Here is a 20,670-nt window from a genome sequence, read left to right as displayed (position 1 = left end):
CGGAAATGATGGCATCATCAGCACAGTCAACAACCACAACCATTGAAAACAGAGATGAACGTTACCAAGGACAGCAAAGCTTCCGTCTTTCACTCTTTTGCCCTAATAGATCCACTAGTAGTGGCTATGCTGGTCGCTCAGCTGTAAATTGAACCACCAGCCGAAGAACTTCATCGATTAGGCAGGGAAACTACACAAATGCTTCAGAAACTCTTCGACATCTTCAATGATAACTCTAATTCTGGTGCCCTGGAGGATGTAGACTCACAGTGAGATTAGCCTCACTACCGGATTGCTCTAGTTGCTCTTAGAAACGTGGGAGAAGGCAAAGTGGTTAATCTTCTTCTATTTTCTCTTTTATTTTTTATTTTTTTGGGGGGGTTCAAGTTATTTGGTTTGACTCAACTAAGTGAACCAATTCAACAAGAAAATGAGAAACCGGTTGAATCATGAAAATATTAGGGGAGTAAGAGAGGTCGAAGTGTGTACTTTACAAGCTACCGTTGGAGAAAATATTTGAAACAGCCTTCCATCGGTCATGACAACAAAACTCTGTTCCCAGTTCCCACGGGAAAATGAATCAAAGCAAGGTCATTATCAACTTCGGAGAGAGAGAGAGAGACAGAACGATGGCCCCAACAATTCAAACATTTGAAGGACTTTATTTTGCCGTTGAAGATAATTGTAAAGACACCAATTTCTGTGTGTTCCATTGTCTCCTTTAAGGCATTACAAGATGAAAGTGTCTTGGGCATTATGGCTTTTCAAAGACGAAGAACTGATGGTAGAAGGTCGCGTCAAACAAAGCATCGGAAGAATGAAAATAACGAGTGGGAGATGGGCAGAAGACTCCACCTTATAAATATTTCAGAGTGCTCTCCTATGCCCTCCAAAAGCCCATATCTGACAACAAAAAACAAGATCACTTTATTTTCTTGTAGTTGAAGAACTAAAAGCAGCTCAGCCACAGATTGTTCTTTTCTAATTGAGAAGCATAATGTAAATGCACACAGATACCAGTCCACGGATTGCAGACCAATCGGAGAACAAAAATCCTAGATTTTGACACAAAATTTCAGCAGTTGAAAATTATACTTCGAAAAGAATATTAAGAAGATATAATTCAAAGGGGGGGGGGGGAGGGGGGAAGGAGCCCATGTACCAGGGAGTCATACTGCTGCCGATTTAGAACAACGATTTTGACGCAAATATATTAAATATGCACAAATAAATAAACATGTCAATCATGCATACCATATGCTACATCATCAGTTGGATGAAATAATATGCATTCACAAGCAATTATACATCAATGTCTAGTTGTCTACCAATGAGCATATAAAAGGGAAATAAGCTACCCTAGAGTAATGTTGCACAACATTTAGCACAAATTCAAGCTAGATCAAATGCTGACTGGCACATCAACCTGCACCCAGATTCAAAAGATTGATCTCAAGATGTATGGATATCCTAGTATCATACTACTTGTTGGATAAGTGCTACCCAAGGAATCCATCAAGTCAATCATGGGTACTAAAATCCAAGATTCTCAAGGTAACTCTGTATTCATCTTATGACATCCTTTCATCTAGAATGATACACAACTATTATTTACAGAGTTTAACTAGGTAATAAAACAGCAGACGCAATAGCTCAACAAGGTTGTGGAAAACAAAACCTTCAGGTTTTTGTCCCAACTTCCTGTACATAAGGCACTCCCATCAGCTGACAATCCTAAACATGCGATCCGGCCCTTGTGAGAGTTTTGCAGAGATCCCAAGTTCAGAACCACCTGCAATGAAGACAAAGAGTAAATGGTCTACATACATTACAACATAAGACCAGAATCTATCACACCACCAAATTAAGATTTGTTTAGACATAAATTAATAAATATTAGGTATTCTTTCCCTTAGGGTTCTGTTTGGGTCTGAGGATCCTTCAAATTTAAATTTTTCTTAAAGACAGTAACACTGATCAAATTTTAACAGTGGTAATAATACAAACTCGACCTCGAACCAGGGAAGAACCAGTGGGAGATCAATTGCAGCAGGATCAATACAATAAGGAGAACAAAATTGAATAACTGAACTTTATTCTCTTTTCTGTTTACATATGAAAGAAGAACATAAAAGGATGTGGAAGGGGGATAGGGGACTCTCTCAGTCCATGGTCTCTCACCCACGGCCTCTCACCGTTGCCGCATCCCACAGCCACTACCTCTCACAGCTTCAAACCATAGCTCTCTATTTTCTTCAATCGTGGCCTTTATTCAGCCTTGCTCCTTATTTATATAAAAGAATGGAAAGTGTTTGCTAACAAGTAGCTTACAACCAAAATAGAAACTTCCTATAAAATCTAGCTGTCATACATCAAAATAATAACAAACTCAAATTAGGAGCTACCTACGATTTTATTGCAATGAAATAAAATATAGTTTCTAAAACTGAAAATAGAAACTAAACTATGGCAGCATTAGGATAGAATCTTTCTCCACTTGATGGGCCCACAAGATCTTCTAAAAAACATCCCCACACAAGGCAAATATGGGCTGTGACACTGTTCACGTAAACAGTATCATAAACAGTGTTTTGGTCTTTTTTCTTCATATTTCGATTTACATCAGATAACCTAAATATCACAGGTCACTACAATCTCATGTGTGTCTCTTTGATGGATGTTGCTTATTCTGTAACTCATACCCAGGGTTCAAAAAACCGGATTCGGAATCCGAATTGGTCCCGGCCAATTCCAATCCGGATCAGATCGGGAATCAATCTGGATCAACCAGAATAGGCCTGATTTGCAATCAGTCCCAGATCGGCCAGTGGATCGGATGTTTTCTAAAATGGGAAAAAAACGACTGATGCAAACTCCTACCACAGTGTTCCCAACCCTCCGAATCCTTCCCCCCTCTGCAACACCCCCCAGCCGCTCTTGTGGCAACACTCTCTCTCAGGTGAAATCGCTGCTGGATATGGCCACGATGGCTGAAAGGTTCTTGACCGTGACAATGGCTTTGAGATATTGAAGTGTCTGAGTAAGGTTCACTTCACACCTTCTGCAGCTGCTGATTGCTTAGAATGATCCCCCCCCCCTCTCTTTGTTTCTCCCCTCCCCTCTCCTCTCTCTTCCTCCCTCCCTCTCCCTCTCCGCCCCCCCCCTCCCACTCCAACACCCATGTGTCCCAGCCCCCCCCCTCTCTCTCCTTATCCTTCTCCAGTTTCCCCCCTCCCTCTCCTCCTCCGGTACAGGTGGCCCCCTGGGGAGTCTCCTTCAGTCCTCGATTATTCCATGTTTACTGTTGAGCTTTGTTTTTGTTTTTTTTTTTATTTTTTAATGCATATAGCCACGACATGTGTCCATAACATACAGGTTTTTTGTTAAACACAGGATCGGTCGGATTGTCCTGCTCCAGATTGGCCAGAATCGGGATCAGCTGATCCAATTCCGATACTTGAATCCCTGCTCACACCCTACCCCCCTTCAAGGATCTTTCACAGTTGAAGTCTTGGTAAATTGTTTTGAGGGAATTAAATTTAGCATGTACACCAGTTGGAGCAGTGGGATAATTTTACTGAAGAAAATGAGTGGTGGGGGTAATCAAATTTTAATGCAGAAGACAAGAAACTTAAAACTCCAAGAGCTGTTAGAGTATTCAGGGGAAAAATGGCTTTTCAAAAGCCATGCAGAATCAACCTATTAAGTTGTTATTGGCTTTAGACAAGATTGATCTTTGGACTTCTACCTCTAAGTAATTAGTAAAGCAAGGATTCAGAGAAAATGCCACTCCTTTTGTAATTAGTGGCTGAATTAGCTGTGGTGCATGGACTAGTATACACAACTCCACTTTTAAATCAATAAAATTCTGGCCTTCCCCCTATCCCACCGCTGGGGGGAATAAGGGGAATTCACACTCGAGTTACAAGGTTCAGGCTACAAAGTCTACAAGAGGCACAACATGCAGCCAAGGCTCTTGTGGGCTGAAAACAGAAGTACCTTAAGTGTGCCTGGTTCAGACTGTCAGTATTTCTACTGACACACCAAATATGTATGCCACACCTTAAACCAAATCAATCTCCATCCCTTTCTTGAACAGATTCTAGCAGCTCTTTTTGAAGAGAATTGCAGACACCCTTCCTTTCCGTTTGTATTTGAATTAATATAAACATTGTGTAGACAATCCCCTTTTTTTTTCTTTCAAAAACACTTGTAAAAAACTTGGACTAGTATCAACACCAGACACTGCCATGAGTTCTCGAACATGGTAAAATCCGATGGTTAATTGAAAAAATAAAAAAATTAGTATAGTCCTATTATCAGATAACATCATTGGTTACGGCCTTGCAGGATAAGAGAAAATGAAAGATACATCAAACTACGTCCAGACATACCAAAAGCACACTGTAAACAGAAATCAAAGACTCAAAACATAGTTCACAAACATGCACTGTACTGTTTCTCCCCCCCCCCCCCCAGTGTAAATGCTGTATGGATTGGCATGTTCTTGTCAAACAGTGAATCATATGCTAAATAACCGCAGATGAATGAGGGAATCAATGTGGACTCCAAATCATTGTGCAAAAACAGAATATTTTTCTATTCACATTTTAAGAGGAAATATATTGCCCGTATGAAACAGCGTAAGATAGAGGCACTTGATATTTATGATCTACACACCTTTGCCAATAGGGTGTCCCATACGTAGCAATTACCATTCGAGTAACCAGCAAATAGAAGGGTCCCTGATATTGAGAAGGTAATGGAGGTCACAAGAGGAACACCATTATCACTATGCTGCTGATGGTAGACTTGGAGCTCATGTCCAGTCCTCATGTCAAATAACCTACATGTCCCATCATCAGAACCCGTCCCAAATCTCTGGCCATCTGGGAAAAATTTAACCGTGTTAACATCCCCTGCATGGCCATGATATGTTCGGACTGCACGACTTGCAATGCGAGTATCCCATAATCGGGCTGTTGCATCACATGAACCAGAGACAAACATCTTGGGGTTTGATCCATTTATTGATACACTGCAAAAGAACAAGGCAATACATGATCTACTAAAAGATATCAATTAATAAAGTACATGTGTAAAATGCAAACAGATTGACCGAATGTAGCTAACGTCGTATAATCCTGATCAAGCATTGGGTTAATTGTGCAGAGAAATCATAAATCTCAAATAATAATTGCATTAAACTTAACTGGTACAAACTTTAACTAAAGAGCAACAAGATGATACAAAAGAGGATGCTACACCCCTCCCCCCCCCCCCCCAAAAAAAACCCAAAGCCCATTACAACGGTCCGTGGACAAGGACAAGTGCATACAAATCATAAATCTCAAATATCAATTGCAATAAATTCTTCAAACATCAAGTCAATTTGGAAGACCGAACTGTCAATCTGGTTGGCCGTCATTGTCGCACAGTGTGCTCTTATAACCGAGCCCACAGACACGTCCAAGGTACGCCGAACTCAAGCCATGCCAAGGACAGGCACACCCGCATGCGAGACACAGGATAGCCCACTTGCTCAAGCTTACGGTGCCACTGATGCACACAAGGTACTAGTTAAGGTAGAGCTGGATCACGAAGAACCAAGCCCCAGGCAGGATCTTCTTGAACAAAGTTTTATGGTGATTTGGTCTTCAAAAACTGGGCAACAATTGATGAACTTGTAGCAGATCACACAATGATCGATCGAAATAGAAACAAAGAAGGATAGGATTGGATCGAGTATACCACTCACAGGTACAGGCATCTCACCCTTCCCCACTGCATCTCACAGCATAGCATGGTTTAAATTTTTCTTCATTTCTTTGGCCACTGAAATCCAGCAGCTTTTTTTTATTTATAACCTTTAATTGATTACAGCAATTGAATCCTTGTGTGGAAAGGAATCCCCTTACAAGCTAAACATTATCCTAATTGGAAACTAATTACAAATCAAATCCATTCTATCTAGATAACTGAAATAGAAAGAATCCTAGGAATAAAAACTACTAATTTACATTAAAAAAAAATCTAATTAAAAAAGGAAACAATCTTGAAGCTACTAAGTCCCCCATGCAAGGACTAGATAAGCAATACAATTAAAATCCCAAATTATATTAAACCAACACATCGCTAAGCAGCTGGGCTCCACCAGAAAATCTCTCACACAATATGGCTTCTTGGTAGCATCTTTCTCTAATGCAGGCTGGCATGGATCCCACAGAATATTCTCAAAATTATCTCCAAATAAATCTAATCGACCTGGAATTAATCCCCCTTCAAATCAGCAAAATTGATAGCTATATTCTCCCCCCAAATAAAGCTGGCCGATGGCTATCCTTGGGCAGAATATAGGCTGGGAAATTGGAATTAAATAATACCATAATATGGGCCAGGTATGGACCCAGTTTGAAACTCAATCGATGTACCAATTCTGCATCACTAGTAGCACCACAGTCCCAAGCCTCTGCCTCACTGGCAGTGCGCCTTCCTCTGAACATGGTCCCCGTTAGTAACCAAACCTACAAGGGAAACACCCACAGCCCACTTCAGCTAGTGAGAATTCACCCATGGTGTCCACCCATGGAATACCAATGCTTTGATGCATGCGTGGCTAGGCCAACCTCGCACACAATGACTTGCCTGTGACAACCACCTTGCCCATCAAACCTAGCTTGTGGCATGCCACCCACCAAACCTTGCTTGTGACATGGCACCAAGAAGAGTGAGGCACACAACCCTTCTTCAAGGTAGCTCTTATGATTTCGCACTTTTCTAGAAGTAGACATGGACCCCCCCCCCTATTTTGTCATACTGATGTATTACAAAATGTCACTAGGCAAGTGACCTCCCCTCATTGCACACCCATGCCCTACTCCATCAAGAATAAAGGCCCCATTGACGAGCCACCAAGCACACACACATGTGCCACCTCAAGTGTCACGGCCTTGCCAACACTTTGTCCTTCACAGAACGCCACGGTATTTTATGCATTTACGATTGGTGCATATGGATATCTTCTTGCTGCCCTTTGTTTATTTTTCCTTTTTTTAAAGAGGCAAGTTGAGATCTATCTTTCCTGCTCCCATTGCTGAACCTCCACTGCTTACATTTGGGTCCATGGTTTGTTCATCCCAGCACAAATTGAAACAGGTCCCCATGCCCAACTGTGCTTAATCTTGTGTACTATGTACTCGGTGCTATCCCGGATCAGTCCTGATCTTAGTTCTTGTTGAAGTATGTATCGTGAGTGCTGGTCCATGGAAGTGTACCGCGGGATAATTTTGTCTAATAGCTTAGTTAGCTAGTTAACTTTATTTCCTTTATTGTTTCCTTTTGTAATTAGGCTAGTAGATTCCTACTAAGAGTAGGTTAATATAAGATCAGATGGCTGGTGCGGTAGTGGTCTTCTCCATCTGTCGTGCTGGCTTACTAAGCTCTGGTGTTATTACATTGTATCAGAGCCAGGTTGATCATCTCATCCTCAATTCCTGTTTTTATTTTTATTTTTTTTGGGTTGGAGCATCTTTGCTGACAAATATCTTTTATGAGGCCCCAGTTGCAGCATATATTATGACGATCTAACATCTCCTTCACCTACTATCACCATCTGGCTCTCCATGTTTTTGTATATCTACCTGAATCAAGGTTAATCCATCTACTGCTGGCAGTGCTCTGTTTTTCTGGACAGAACTGAAATTTTATTTTCTTGCATCGAGCCATCTGATATTTATGAGCTTTTAGGGCTTTGTTGGCCCTAATGGAGAGTCCAATCGACCATGAACTGAGAGAGATCTACCTTACTGATGAAGAGTAATTCCTTTTCTCCAAGGGCGGGTGGTACTCTGTTTTTTTTTTTTTTTCAAAATTTTCTGGGCAGGTTTGTTTCTACAATTACTTTCTATCAGACCATAGCTGTGTCTGATTATTTTTGGCACTTATTGAGTTATTCGACTCACTTAAAGGTCCATTCGACCCTATTTTGGTAACAATCCAACACCCAGATTCTGTGCTCTCTGAAATCAACCCAAATTCTGGGTTTTGGATTTCAGATTCTTATTATTTTACTGCTGCCTTATATCTGTTCGTCATATTCCTTTCATGTTGTGGGGTTTTTCTTATCCATTCATTGCCTACATCTCTCTGGAATTAGAGACCTATTGGAGGTGGTCTGTCTATAATTCTGTTATCAGGTGCTCTGATCTGAATCTGCCAACCGGTGGCTGTCACTGGTTACACTCTTAAGGTTAAAGGTTGATATTTGATATCCATTGCTACTACTTGACTGCTGGTTATTACATTGAGTATATACCTGGTTAGCAACCCCAATTTACTCATCTATTGATCTCCAGATTTGGACACTTATCAACAAAGGTTATCCCAATTACTGTTTGGCATCAGTTTTGATCACGTATATCTGGTACTCTTTGTGTTTGGCTGCTGGTTTCATATCTGATTATTTGATTACATATATCTGATATTCTTTGTCTATCATGAGTGATTCCAAACCCCTCCTCCCCCACCCGGTGGACTCCTTCAATGTCCAAATCACCTCTGTTAAACTCAAAGGTGCATCCAACTATTTAATCTGGGCTCAGGCTGTCAGCATGTACATCACGGCCAGGCGTAAAATGGATTATCTGACCAAGCCCCCCTGCTACTACTACTACTGAATATCCGTAGTGAATTTCTGAGAATACCAGTCCTTTGTTGGTTGTGGAACAGTATAGAGCCTTCTATAACTTCCAATGTTGTATCATACAACAGCTAAGGGTTTCGGAGACAACCTAAAAGAAACTTATTCCCAGGACAGGAATATGTCCAGAGTATATGACTTATATGAAGAGTTCTTCTCCTTCAAGCAACACAACCTCTCTGTGAGTGAACACCATGGTGCTTTAAAAGGCATGTGGGAAGAGCTCAATGTATACCAACCTCTCACCACAAATATTGAAGTTCTTAAATCTCAACGTGTGGAGTTCTTCGGTTGCCAAGTTTTTATCTATTATTAATTCCGATTACCAACCAGTGAAAAGCCAACTATTGACCGGTGAAAAGATACCATCTATGAATGAGACTTTCAGTCATATTCAACACATTGTGTCTCCCTGATTCACCAAATCTAACTCTACTTCCACCAAGGAAAATTCTGCTCTTTTTTCAAATAGTGGCGGTCGTGGTCATGGTCGTGGTACTGGTTTCTTGGTAGAGGTCAAGGTTATTGGGGAGTAAGAGGTCAATAGTATGCCGAATCATACCATTGATACATGTTGGGAAAGCATGGTAGGCCAGAATGGGCACAACAGCTCTCAGCCAACCCCGTCTTTTCTTCTCAGAGTTCTATAGTGGCATCACCCTCTGATGCCAATATTGCTTCTATACCTGGAGGTAGTCAGCATGTTTCTCCCCTAAAGAAGAATTAAATCAGTTACAACAACGAATGCAACAAATTGAGACATTTGCATCTACATCCACTGCTACTATTGCTCACTCCGGTATTGGCACATTTCTTTCCACTTTTGCCTTCACACCATTGGTCCGAGAGTCGTTCTCACAGATGGCTTTTCTACTCCAGTGTCGGCATCTGGTTGTGTCTCCTTACCTTATTTTCCTATGTTAAATTATATTCTTCATGTTCTTAACTTACCTTTAAGTCTTTTGTCTATTAATCACAATTGACAAAATCATTAAATTGCTCAGTGACCTTTTACCCCATACCCCTACTACGACCGCCTTTCCTCTTCAATGGCATTACCCATTGGGACATCTGTCTCTTTCCAAGCTTCAACAAATGATTCCTAGCTGCAAGAATATCTCTCGCCTTGAGTGTGAAGCTTGTGAGCTTGGAAAGCATCATTGTGCCTCATTCCCATATCGTGATGCTCCTTGTAGTTCTTCCTTGTTTTCCTTACTTCATTCCGATGTGTGGGGGTCCGTGTCATGTCAAGAGTCAATTAGGTTTCGTCTATTTTGTTACTTTGTTGAAAATCATTCTAGGATGACATGGCTATATTTGTTAAAGGATTGTTTATATTTTCTATCTACTTTTAAACAATTTTATTCTCAAATACATACTCAGTTTGGTGTATCAATTCAGATTTTTCATCCGGATAATGCTTTAGAATATTCCCAAAGTGAAATATCTGACTTTTGCTTTGCTCATGGAATGATACATCAAACTAGGTTGCACTTATACCCCCCGCCCCAATAGAATGGTGTTGCTGAATGGAAAAAACAGTATTTACTTGAGCTTGCCCGTCCGATAATGTTTCATATGCATGTCCCCAAATATTTGTGGAGTGATGTTGTTCTTACTGCTTTTTATTTAATAAATCGCATGTCATCTATTGTTTTTAAAAACCAATCTCCCTATTCTATGGTTTTCTCTGGTGCTTCTATGTTTGGTTTAACTCCACAGGTGTGTTTGGTTGTATATTTTTGTTCACAACCTTTGCCCTGGTCTTGATAAATTATCCCTGCGTGCTACCAAGTGTGTGTTCTTGGCTATGCTCGCACTCAGAAGGGGAATAAGTGTTATGATCCTAATACACGTCAACACTTTGTCAGTGCTAATGTTACCTTCTTTGAGAATTGAGACTTCTTTATGCAGATTCATCACCAAATAGGGCTTGTTTCATTGGGAATAAGTCTAGGGTTGGGTTACATACATGTTGGGCCTTTGATCCCATGGGTTTCTAATGTAATAGGCCACTTTTATGGGCCTAAAATATGGGTAAATAGATTGCATACGGGATTAGCTCCCATACTTAGTTTTATTTTCATACTTTGCTTTTTATTTGGTGTTTTAAATTGAACCGGATCAACCAATGGTTCAATTTAAGTGATTTTATTAGTTTTTCTTTTAGTTGTTTAGTTGGGCTGGATTAGGACTCTATTTTGAGTCTATTTCAGTTTCCTAGTCAATTTAAGCTAGCTAATAGGTTAGGGATAGGATTAGGCCTTTCCTTTTTAGTGTCAAAGTCTATTTTTGAGCCTTCTATATAAGTTTGTAAGGGAAGTCAGCATTGAATACGAATTTGATTAATAAAAATTAGCTTTATTCTTGCTGCCATTGCTGCTGCTCTTTGTGAGTGTATATCCTTGTGGATCTCAAGGTGGATAGGGTGGGTGGACTCCTGCGACTCCTTGCATCGTGAAGATCGGGAGGTTTCTTCAAGTTATCAAGTTGCTACCATTGTTCTCTGCAATCCAGTAAGTTTGAACCTGCTATTTGTTTTTAAACCTTCTTCTAGCAGCCTTTATCTTCCCTTAGACCTAATCCACATTCCCCTCCATCCATCAAGCCCTAATCTCCATTAAACCTGCAACTCCTACCTCAACTAGGACTCCCCCATAACTCCAAATTTAGCCATCAATTTCGAACCCTACTTCCAGCCTACATCCCCCCACACCTCTCCCTACACTCGACCTTAAACCTAGCCCTTAGTCTCCACTACAACCCCGCCATTCCCCCACTCCATTAAACCCAAAACCTGCAACTCAATTCTGTCCAGAATTGCAGAATTTTAAAACCTTCCCAAATCCAATTATTTTTATCCCATAATAACCCCCTAGACCTGCATATTAAAGTCATATAAGGCCCATTCCCAAATTCCCATCCTAAACCCTAGAATTAGCCTAAAACCTAGTGATGTCCATTCGAACCAGCAACCCCTTTTGCTATGGATCCTGTTATCTGGCTCCTAGTAGGTCTCCTACCTATCTAGGACTACATTACTTCTCTACTGCAAATCGTCAGTTGGATAATGAGGTTCTTCTTTCTCCGTCGATTCCCTCTCTTATTCCTCTTACTAACTCTCCTACTACTAGTTCTCCTAAGCAGCTGCAGATCTACAAGCATCGTCCTAAGTCAATTTCAACAAACCAAGCTGATAATTTGCTATTGCCCTCTACTTCATCAGGGACCTTTGCCTAGGGATCCTCCTCCTGACTTGCCAGTTGCTCTTTGTAAAGGTACCCGTACTTGTACTCAACTGTCTCAGATTGCTGACCTTGTTTCTCAATTTTTTATTATATCTCATCTTCCACCTTTATTACACAACTTTGCATTGTCTTTGTCTACTCAGTCTATACCTACCAAGTAATCAGGAAGTGTTGTATGACTTGTATCGTGGATGGAAACGTGCAATGGATGTAGAGATGGATGCCCTGTTGGATCATCAAACTTGGTCTCTTGTTGACTTACCCTCAGGAAAGGAACTTGTGCGATGTCCTTGGGTGTACACGATTAAGTACCAACCATATGGTTCCATTAAGCAGCTAAAGGCTCAATTGGTTTCCAAAGGGTTTACTCATACACATGGTGTCGACTATTTGAGACCTCTCTAGTGACACGTCTCAATTCTATTTGAGTTCTAATTTCCTTGGCGATGAATCTTGATTGGCTTCTGTTTTAGCTTGATATTAAAAATGCCTTTCTTTACGATGATCTTGAGGAAGAAGTATATATGGAGCAACCTCCAAGGTATGTTGCTCAAGGGGAGAATGCACCCAAAGTATGTCGTCTTCACAAGGCAATTTATGGGCTTAAACAGTCTCCTCGCACCTGATTCGACAAGTTTAGTAAAGTTGTTAGTGGTTATGGATTCACTCATTACTTCACTGATCACTCTGTATTTGTTCATCATCCTGGGGATCGTCATTCTTGTTGCATATGTTGATGATATTAGAATTTCTAGTAATGATCTTTCTGGCATTGAAGATGTCAAGACATATCTCCATCAATATTTTCAAATGAAGGACTTAGAAACGCTCAAGTATTTCTTAGGCATTGAAGTTGTTTTTTGCAAGAAGGGTGTCAATTTGTCTTAGAGGAAATATGTTTTTGATCTTCTCTCTGAGACTGGCATGTTGGGTTGTATGCCTGTTGATAGTCCTATAGATCATAATCTGAAACTTGGGGCGTATGATGACAAAGATTTTTTGGATAAGCATCAGTATAGAAGATTGGTTGGAAAACTTATTTATTTGACTATTACTCGTCCTGATATTTCTTTTGCCATCGGAGTTGTTAGCATAGTTCAAGGTCTCAATCTCGGGCAAGGTTTTGGCCAGCCCAAAAAACCGAGTTGTCTAGGCGAGATATCAAGATCTCGGCCAAGTTTATGCATTTTTTCCTTTTTTGAAATTTCAGCCCTTAGTTTCAGGGGACATATGACCTAATTGGGTCATGAAACTTGCAGGACAGCCTATTTTAGGCCCTATAAACATAGTGGAACTCGTAGTTTTTTAAAAACCACACTCAATATGGTAGTTTGACTTAAGGCCCTAGGTTGATTGTTTTTGAAAGGATCCTTGTAGCCGACCTCATTTAGTTGGGATAAGACTGAGTTGTTGTGTGTGTATATATATATATATGAATTACTGATATGGCATATTCCACACAATCTCTAGTATTAGAACACAGATAATTCAAGTAAACCAACTTAAATAAGCAATAGGAATGAAAAGACAATTGCAAAAATTACTTTTGGAGAAAAATGTGTTACCTTCAAGTTCAAATCTCCTCCAAGGAAGGTTGTTGACCAGTGGCAAATACCCTCCAAATGCTGTTGTTGAGCAACAAAAATCCTCTTGTTCCAAGTTTGTCTGGGTAAGATTTGGAGCAACTTGGAGATTGGGAGGGTTTCTTCAAAAACTACTGAAGCCAGTTGAGTCCACCGAGATCAGGTCAAAATTTCGACCGAGAATAGTAGAGTAGTGGTACTTATAGAAGGCAGCTTGTATTTCAACCGATACAAATTTCCAAACCAAAATTTAGACAAGATACTGAAATTTTGGACAAGAAATTGCTCTTTTCCTATTTCATGTGTGGTTTTGACTCAATAGCAGAAAAAAAACGAGATCTCTGCGAGACATCGTACCTTGGTTGTTAGTCAGTTTATGGAGAATCCTAAACAGGCTCACAAGGATGTTGTGTGCCACATTCTAAAATATCTTAAAGACACTCTTGGAAAAGGTCATGTCTATTGATGTCATGGTCACACTGATAGTGTGGATTACTCTGATGCTAATTGAGGCTGGTGCTGCAGACGATCGTCGATCAACTACTGGTTATTGCACCTTTGTTGGTGTTAAACTTGTTACTTAGAGGAGTAAGAACCAAATTATTGTAGCTTGGTCTAATATAGAAGCTGAGTATAGAACCATGGCTCACAATGCAGGGGAGTTGATGTAGTTGAAATCTCTCATTCAAGAGTTGGGGTTCTCAATTACAGAGCCTATGAAGATTTATGGTGATTATCAAACTGCAATTTATATTGCCAGTAATCCAGTTTTTCATGGGAGAACAAAACATATTGAGGTCGACTGTCATTTTGTTAGAAATGCAGTTATGCAAAAGCTTATTTCGACTCCGTTTGTCAACTCTGGCGATCAACTTGGTTATATGTTCACAAAGGTGTTGTTCCAGCCTGAGTTTCTTCGCTGTTGTTTCAAGCTAGTTATGGTAGATATATATACTCCAGCTTGAAGGGGAAGTATTAAAGTGTGTGTCGTGGGTGTTGGTCCATGGACCAGTGTACCGTGGGATAATTTTGTCTAAGAGCTTAGTTAGCTAGTTATCTTTATCTTTATTTCCTTTATTGTTTCCTTTTGTAATTGGGCTTAGTAGTTGGTTATTTACTTTGTAACTAATTAACTATACTTCCACTCTTAGTAGATTCCTAAGAAGAGTAGGTAATTGGATTATTATAAGATTAATAATGGCTGGTACGGTAGTGGGCATTCCTTTCTATCATACTCTAGGCCTTCTCTCCCTGCTTCATCTTCTCCATCTGTTGTGCTGGTTTACTAAGCTCTGGAGTTATTACAGTTCTCAATCTCTACATTGGTATTCTGGTACTTATCATTTGTATGAACAGGTGAACATAATAAACAATGTACCAGGTCTGTGATGGGAATCTATCTCATTCTTACGATTTGTAAACATATGCAGAAATTTAAAAAGAATAGATAAGACTGACCCCCTATTAGCAAATAATTTGCTTGTTTGGGTATAGATATACTGTAAGGCTGGATCACAAAGGCCTAGCCCCAGGCAGGATCTTCTTGAACAAAAATTAATGCTGGTCTGGTCTTCAAAACTGGGAACCAATTGATGAACTTGTAGCAGATCACACAATAAAAAAGGGAAAATAGAAGATAGGATAGAAGGATAGTTGGATTGAGCCTCTCACTCTCTCCCTCGGGTCTCTCACCCACAGCCTCTTACCGTACCTGCATGTCACAGGAATTATCTCGCACAGCCATTAATGGCATTAACCATGCTCATTTGTTTTTTCTCAAACTCGAATTGGCTGGTTTTCAGCCTATTCCTTTATTTATAATTCCAACTGATTACATCCTAGGTTCTTCTAGAAATATCTCAAAAAAATGTCCAATTAAAATAAAATTCCTATTACTAATCTAGAAAATAACTAAAATAATAAACCTCTAAAACCCCATGCAAGGCAACAACCTTTTTGGATTCAAAGTACTCCACACAAGCTGTCATGTGGGCCAAATCTGAGTAATACGCATAGTTGTCATGGCGTCATATTGCTGGAATTGTGTGCATATTGACCAACAATATGGGTGATGTAAGAATATCGACCAATATAGCCTCCATGGCGGCGCCATGACCAATATAGCCTCCATGGCGTCGCCATGGCGCCGTCATGGACGACATATGGCCATACCAGGCGATATTCTTGTTTCAGTGTATAAAAAGTTTTTAATAATTTTTTTTTTTAACCATTTAAGAGATAATGCTTTTCCCTTAATGTGTATCGGTGGTGTAACTTGAAAAGTTACACCTGCAATACACATTAACATAAAAAAAAAATTAAAAAACATTAAACAATACACTATACCCTAACTCCCGTGGGAGAAATAGAAATCAAAAAGAGAGACAAAGCGGGAGAGAGTCGTGAGATAGAGAGAGACCATTTGACTTCGACGGGGACACATTCTTCACTTCGTCGAACCCCTCCAGCGGCTCTCGGCCTCCTTCCTCGGCTCCAGTGAGTACTCCCAGCTCCGGCAACCTCTTCAAGTAGGTAAGTAATTGTTTTTTTTTCTATTATTTGGTTCTTATTCTTCTTCTTCTTCTTCTTCTCCTCCCAGTCCTCCAGCAACTCTCTCCTTCAGTTCTTCTTCTTCTTCAGTTCTTCTTCTCTCACTCACGCACACACACACACACAGCAACTCCAGCAAGAGACAGAGAGAGAGAGAGAGAGTCGTCTTCTTCACTTCCGGCGGCTCCTCTTCTCCTTTATTTTTTATAGGTAATATTCACAGGCCAAGGCCACTCTCAGTCTCTCACAGTCGAGAGTAAGACGCCTAGCATATCCTTTTTTTTCTTCTTCTTTTTCATTCACTAAAGGTCAAATTTCTCCATTAAATGCGCCCTGCACATATCAGTTTTGTTTCCCGTTTCGGTTTGGATTTTGACTTGCTATTCTGTTCACTGATTCCTTGTAGCCTTGTTCTCAGTTCCAGAATTCATTATAATGCATGAACAACCACCATATCAGTCCATTGAATCCTTTCTAGCAGTAATTCTTTGTTTTCTCTTGTGGTGACCTGCAGCAGCAACTTACATTCTCTAGTTTCTATTTCTATAACTTCTTATATTGTTTCCTTAGTTGCTAATTTCACTCCCCATTTTCTATTTTGTTCACACTTTAGTTACACACACACACACACAGTCACAGAGAGGGAGAGAGTCGTAAACTAAACACTAATGGATATTACCCTTTCATGAATTAAACCATAGTAGATTAGTAGTACACTTTCATGTTGATTTTTTATGTTATAGGGTATATAATTATATAAATTATAGTATACTAAATGACATTAAAAATAGAGAAAATAAAAAATAAAACATGGTCGCCATGATCGCCATGGCGGGCAATTTGTCGACATATCGATTAGACACCCCTCCACCGACTTGGATCACCGTGACGACGTGACAACTATGGTAAATACCTCCTCTTTAGTCTTTACCGCATTAAAGGAAGTAATCCTAAATTATCTCAAACTCTAATTACATCAAATAACAGAAATATATCCTAATTAGAACCTATCTAAAACATCTGTAGGAGTCCTCCACGCATTGGCAATTGAGTCTTCAAACTGATCTCATCCAGCTGGCTATGGGACCCACCAGATCTACTAAAAAGTATTCACAAACTGAGCAAATATAGGCTGTGACACTGTTCATGTGAACAGTGTTTTGTTCTTTTCTTCTTCGTATTTCTCCACACAATCTGGACTTGGGCTGCCTTATTAGATGCTCCATCGAACCAACAAAAACCCGCCACATCATCAGACCAGGCTGCCTCTCACAGCAGTTGAATCCCACAACTACACTGGGCTGGTTTTGGGACTTGTTCCTGCGGCTACACATGGACCTGTGATCTACACCAATATATCCATTAAACAGATTGCAGTTGGAACGGCACATTCATTTATATGTACTGACAGACAGGAATCCTGAATCAATGGATATTTCAAATGAAAATTTCTCTTCTAAACCATATAGACTGTATGCTGTTGTTCCTTTCTGCAAGTAGATGAAAACTATATAAGTTGCAAACAATTATGTAAAAATACTGTCGAGTGTCGGATATTATGAAGGTGGCAAAATTACTGTGGAATGTTTTGAAGGTGCAACCAAATAAATGATGATGCTTATACCACAAGGAGAATATGAGAATTTTGCCTAGGGAATGAATAGTTTCCACCAGCGTAACCCCCAAATTGCAGTTTTCTGCACTCTTCTTCCAAGTTAGAATTCCCCACCCACAGGAAAGTACAGCGTTACAATTAAGATTAACATCAAACAGCAACTTGAACCCTACTTTTAATCCTCATTTGCGGAACCTAATATTGTACCTCCAATTTCTTCCTAAATTACAATCTGAATTCCAATTAAAATGAAATTAATTTCACATTATTACCAATTCCAACAAAACCCTATCCAATCTCACGTAATACCCCACTGTTTTAACTGCTAGCATGAAATTTGCAGTGGTAACTACCTGTGAGAAGCAGTGAACCTGTGATTTTTCTCATGGAAACACCAAAATGAGTTTTTGCCTTTTCAATCCCATATCAGATATGAAGGATCCAAACTTCATGAGGAACCACTTTCTAGTCGCAAAAGAGGAAAGGACATTAATCTGAATGTGGCTCCTATAAGTAAGTTACTCATGGCACTCATTCTATTTTCCTTCACCTTGTTGAATAAAGTATCTTGATTACTTATATGGTTACCTGGACCGAACAGCTCCAATTATGCATTTAGTTGCATTAGGTTGCCAAGTTATAAAACAAGCAGTTTATAGTACATCCATATGCCATTCAATAATGCAAGCACAAACCTTAATATCACAAAACAAATTTTAAGAGAAAGACTTCATACAAGTAAAGGATTTCACTGGCAGTGGGAAGAGGGGAATAAAGAGTATAAATAATCCCGTGTCTAGGAAATTCATGATCTTCACATGTACCTCAAAACATCAGCTGTGTGCCCTGACAGAAATTCACCTCCAAAGACAGAAATTCTCTGGCCTGTAGTGATGTCCCACAAAACACATGTCTGATCACCAGAACTGGTTATTAAGTGAGTGTAATCATCAGGAACAAACTGACATGACGATACATAACCCTTATGCCCACTCAGCGTCCTTGACACTGGTAGGTACCCATCCTTGTCACTGGGAGAGTTTAGACTGAAGATAGAGCATATACTATCAAGCCCACCACATGCAACAGACTGACCACTTGGAGAGAAGGTACACGTCATAACCCATGCACAAGGCAGCTTTATAGCATGAGTTTTCTGGCTTGTTAGAGCATTCCAAACAATTAGCCTCCCATCTTGAGATGCACTGACAATTCGATTCCTTTCAGTAGTCCAGTCCAACGAATACACCTGACAGATTTTTTTTTTAGGGGAAAAAAAAGCATCAAAGTTCAGTTTAAGCTTAAACTCTAAGAACAGCTTTAACAACACCAGTGTCACCTGCCCCCACCCCCTCCCCCCGGTGCGAAAACATACAATTTTCAATTTTAGTATCATTCAGTACGATCGAAAAGATATGTATAAAGTGTAAAAAATAGTTCAGTAAATTACACATATGCTTTGGTAGATGTTGCAAGGCATTACCAAACTCTAAACAGAGGGTCCACACAAAATCAAAAGGAATCAAATAAAAGCCATAGAGAAGCCAAAAAAAAAAACTTCAAGCAGCTCTGAAAAAGAAGTTAATTTTTTTGTAGGCGAATATGATTTTCACAAGAAGCAACATTAAGGCAATATTCAAAACAAATACATAGCAGCCAGCAACTATCCATTCTTTAGCATTAGTGGCATGTAGAGAAATACAAATTATCAGCAAAGCTGATTTAGACAAATTCCTTCGTAGATAACCTCAACCACACATCGATTGAAATACCTGATAGAATCGAGATTGCTATATTGAAATTTCAATTATAATGAAGTTTCCCACCTCCCTGTCTCGATTCTCCTTAAGTAAATCTAAACCAAAGCAGCCACAGTTATCTCCATAAAATGTAGTGGTCCAGAGATTTATATACGGATAGGAGGGAAAGTGCATCGAGGCGTAAGAAATGGTGGTATAGAAGCACAAAAGATACTTTATAAGAAAAACTACTGCGAAAATGAAACTTGACACGTGAGCACTCAACATTGAACAAAATTGGATATGAATTGTACCTTCGCGGTATGTCCTTGCAAAGTTCTACAGCAGACAAGATCCGTGGGGCCAAAGCTAACAGCCGATCGTCCCTGCGACCTAGCATACCCAGCAACTGCAAAATCAGAGGAAACATAACAGATCTAAGCTAACAAAAAAAAAGGGGGAAATCTCCAAAATTTTCATATCAAAACTAAGAAACTTTAACTACCATCAGCGTCGAGAAGAAGACGCCGTTTCTGCTTCAAACGTTCTTTGAGAGCATTCACAGTCGCGGTGGCAGATATATTCTGCTCGTTCAGCTCCGCGATGGACATCTTTAAACCCTAGAATGCCTCGAACTGGTAAATCAAAAATTTTCAGCCATTACAGCTTCGTCGTCTCGAGATCGATGTATGCCTTAAATTCCATTTCTAAACGAGAATCTTGTAGCCATAAACGAAACCAAAGCGTGACGAACAGAACAGTGAGTGATTAGGTATTTGTCCGAACACCTAGATACTTGAGTGAAGGAGGAGAAGAACATAGACCGACCGAACAGGGAGAGGAAGGTAGTTAAGAAGAAGAAGAAGAAGAAGAAAGAGGAGGAGGGGAAGAATGATTGGAGAGACATTTTGGAATTGGGTCTGTCAGGTTGAGGCCTAAATGAATTTGTAATCCCCCACTTACGGACTGGCATTACAATTATTTGTTCATAAAATGCCGCTCAAATGCATTATCCCGTTTTGAAATTAAAGGGTAAAACGGGTTCAGAGTTCATACTCGACTTGAGGCTTCCGATGGGGAGATACAAAAGGGTTTAGGAAGGGATATATATATCGGAGACCGTTCTCTGGGTCAGGGAGCACAGGGCCCACCCGCGTGCGCCAGCCAATGAGATTGTGTGGCGGCTCGGGGGCAGGATTTCACCTTTCATGGAGTGGGGCGGTCATTTCTCCCAATT

At 40.0% G+C, this 20,670-nt stretch overlaps 1 protein-coding gene across 1 annotated transcript; it reads right to left on the bottom strand.

Annotated features, from left to right (window-relative positions):
* Positions 1-672: 672 nt before the first annotated feature.
* On the bottom strand, positions 673-20,172 carry LOC122658140 (guanine nucleotide-binding protein subunit beta-like). Its single transcript, XM_043853047.1, has 6 exons — positions 19,939-20,172; positions 19,748-19,842; positions 18,519-18,943; positions 4,681-5,038; positions 1,679-1,792; positions 673-903 (listed from the first exon to the last, which is right to left on the bottom strand). Exons 1-6 carry the CDS (start codon positions 20,042-20,044, stop codon positions 868-870), a joined length of 1,134 nt encoding a protein of 377 aa, XP_043708982.1. The 5' UTR covers positions 20,045-20,172; the 3' UTR covers positions 673-867.
* Between the last annotated feature and the right edge of the window lie 498 nt (positions 20,173-20,670).

This window comes from Telopea speciosissima, chromosome 4 (assembly GCF_018873765.1).
Source record: "Telopea speciosissima isolate NSW1024214 ecotype Mountain lineage chromosome 4, Tspe_v1, whole genome shotgun sequence".
In the NCBI taxonomy this organism is placed as follows: Eukaryota; Viridiplantae; Streptophyta; class Magnoliopsida; order Proteales; family Proteaceae; genus Telopea; species Telopea speciosissima.
The sequence above is the reverse complement of the archived record's forward strand: the minus strand, read 5'-3'. Positions and strand labels throughout refer to the sequence as shown.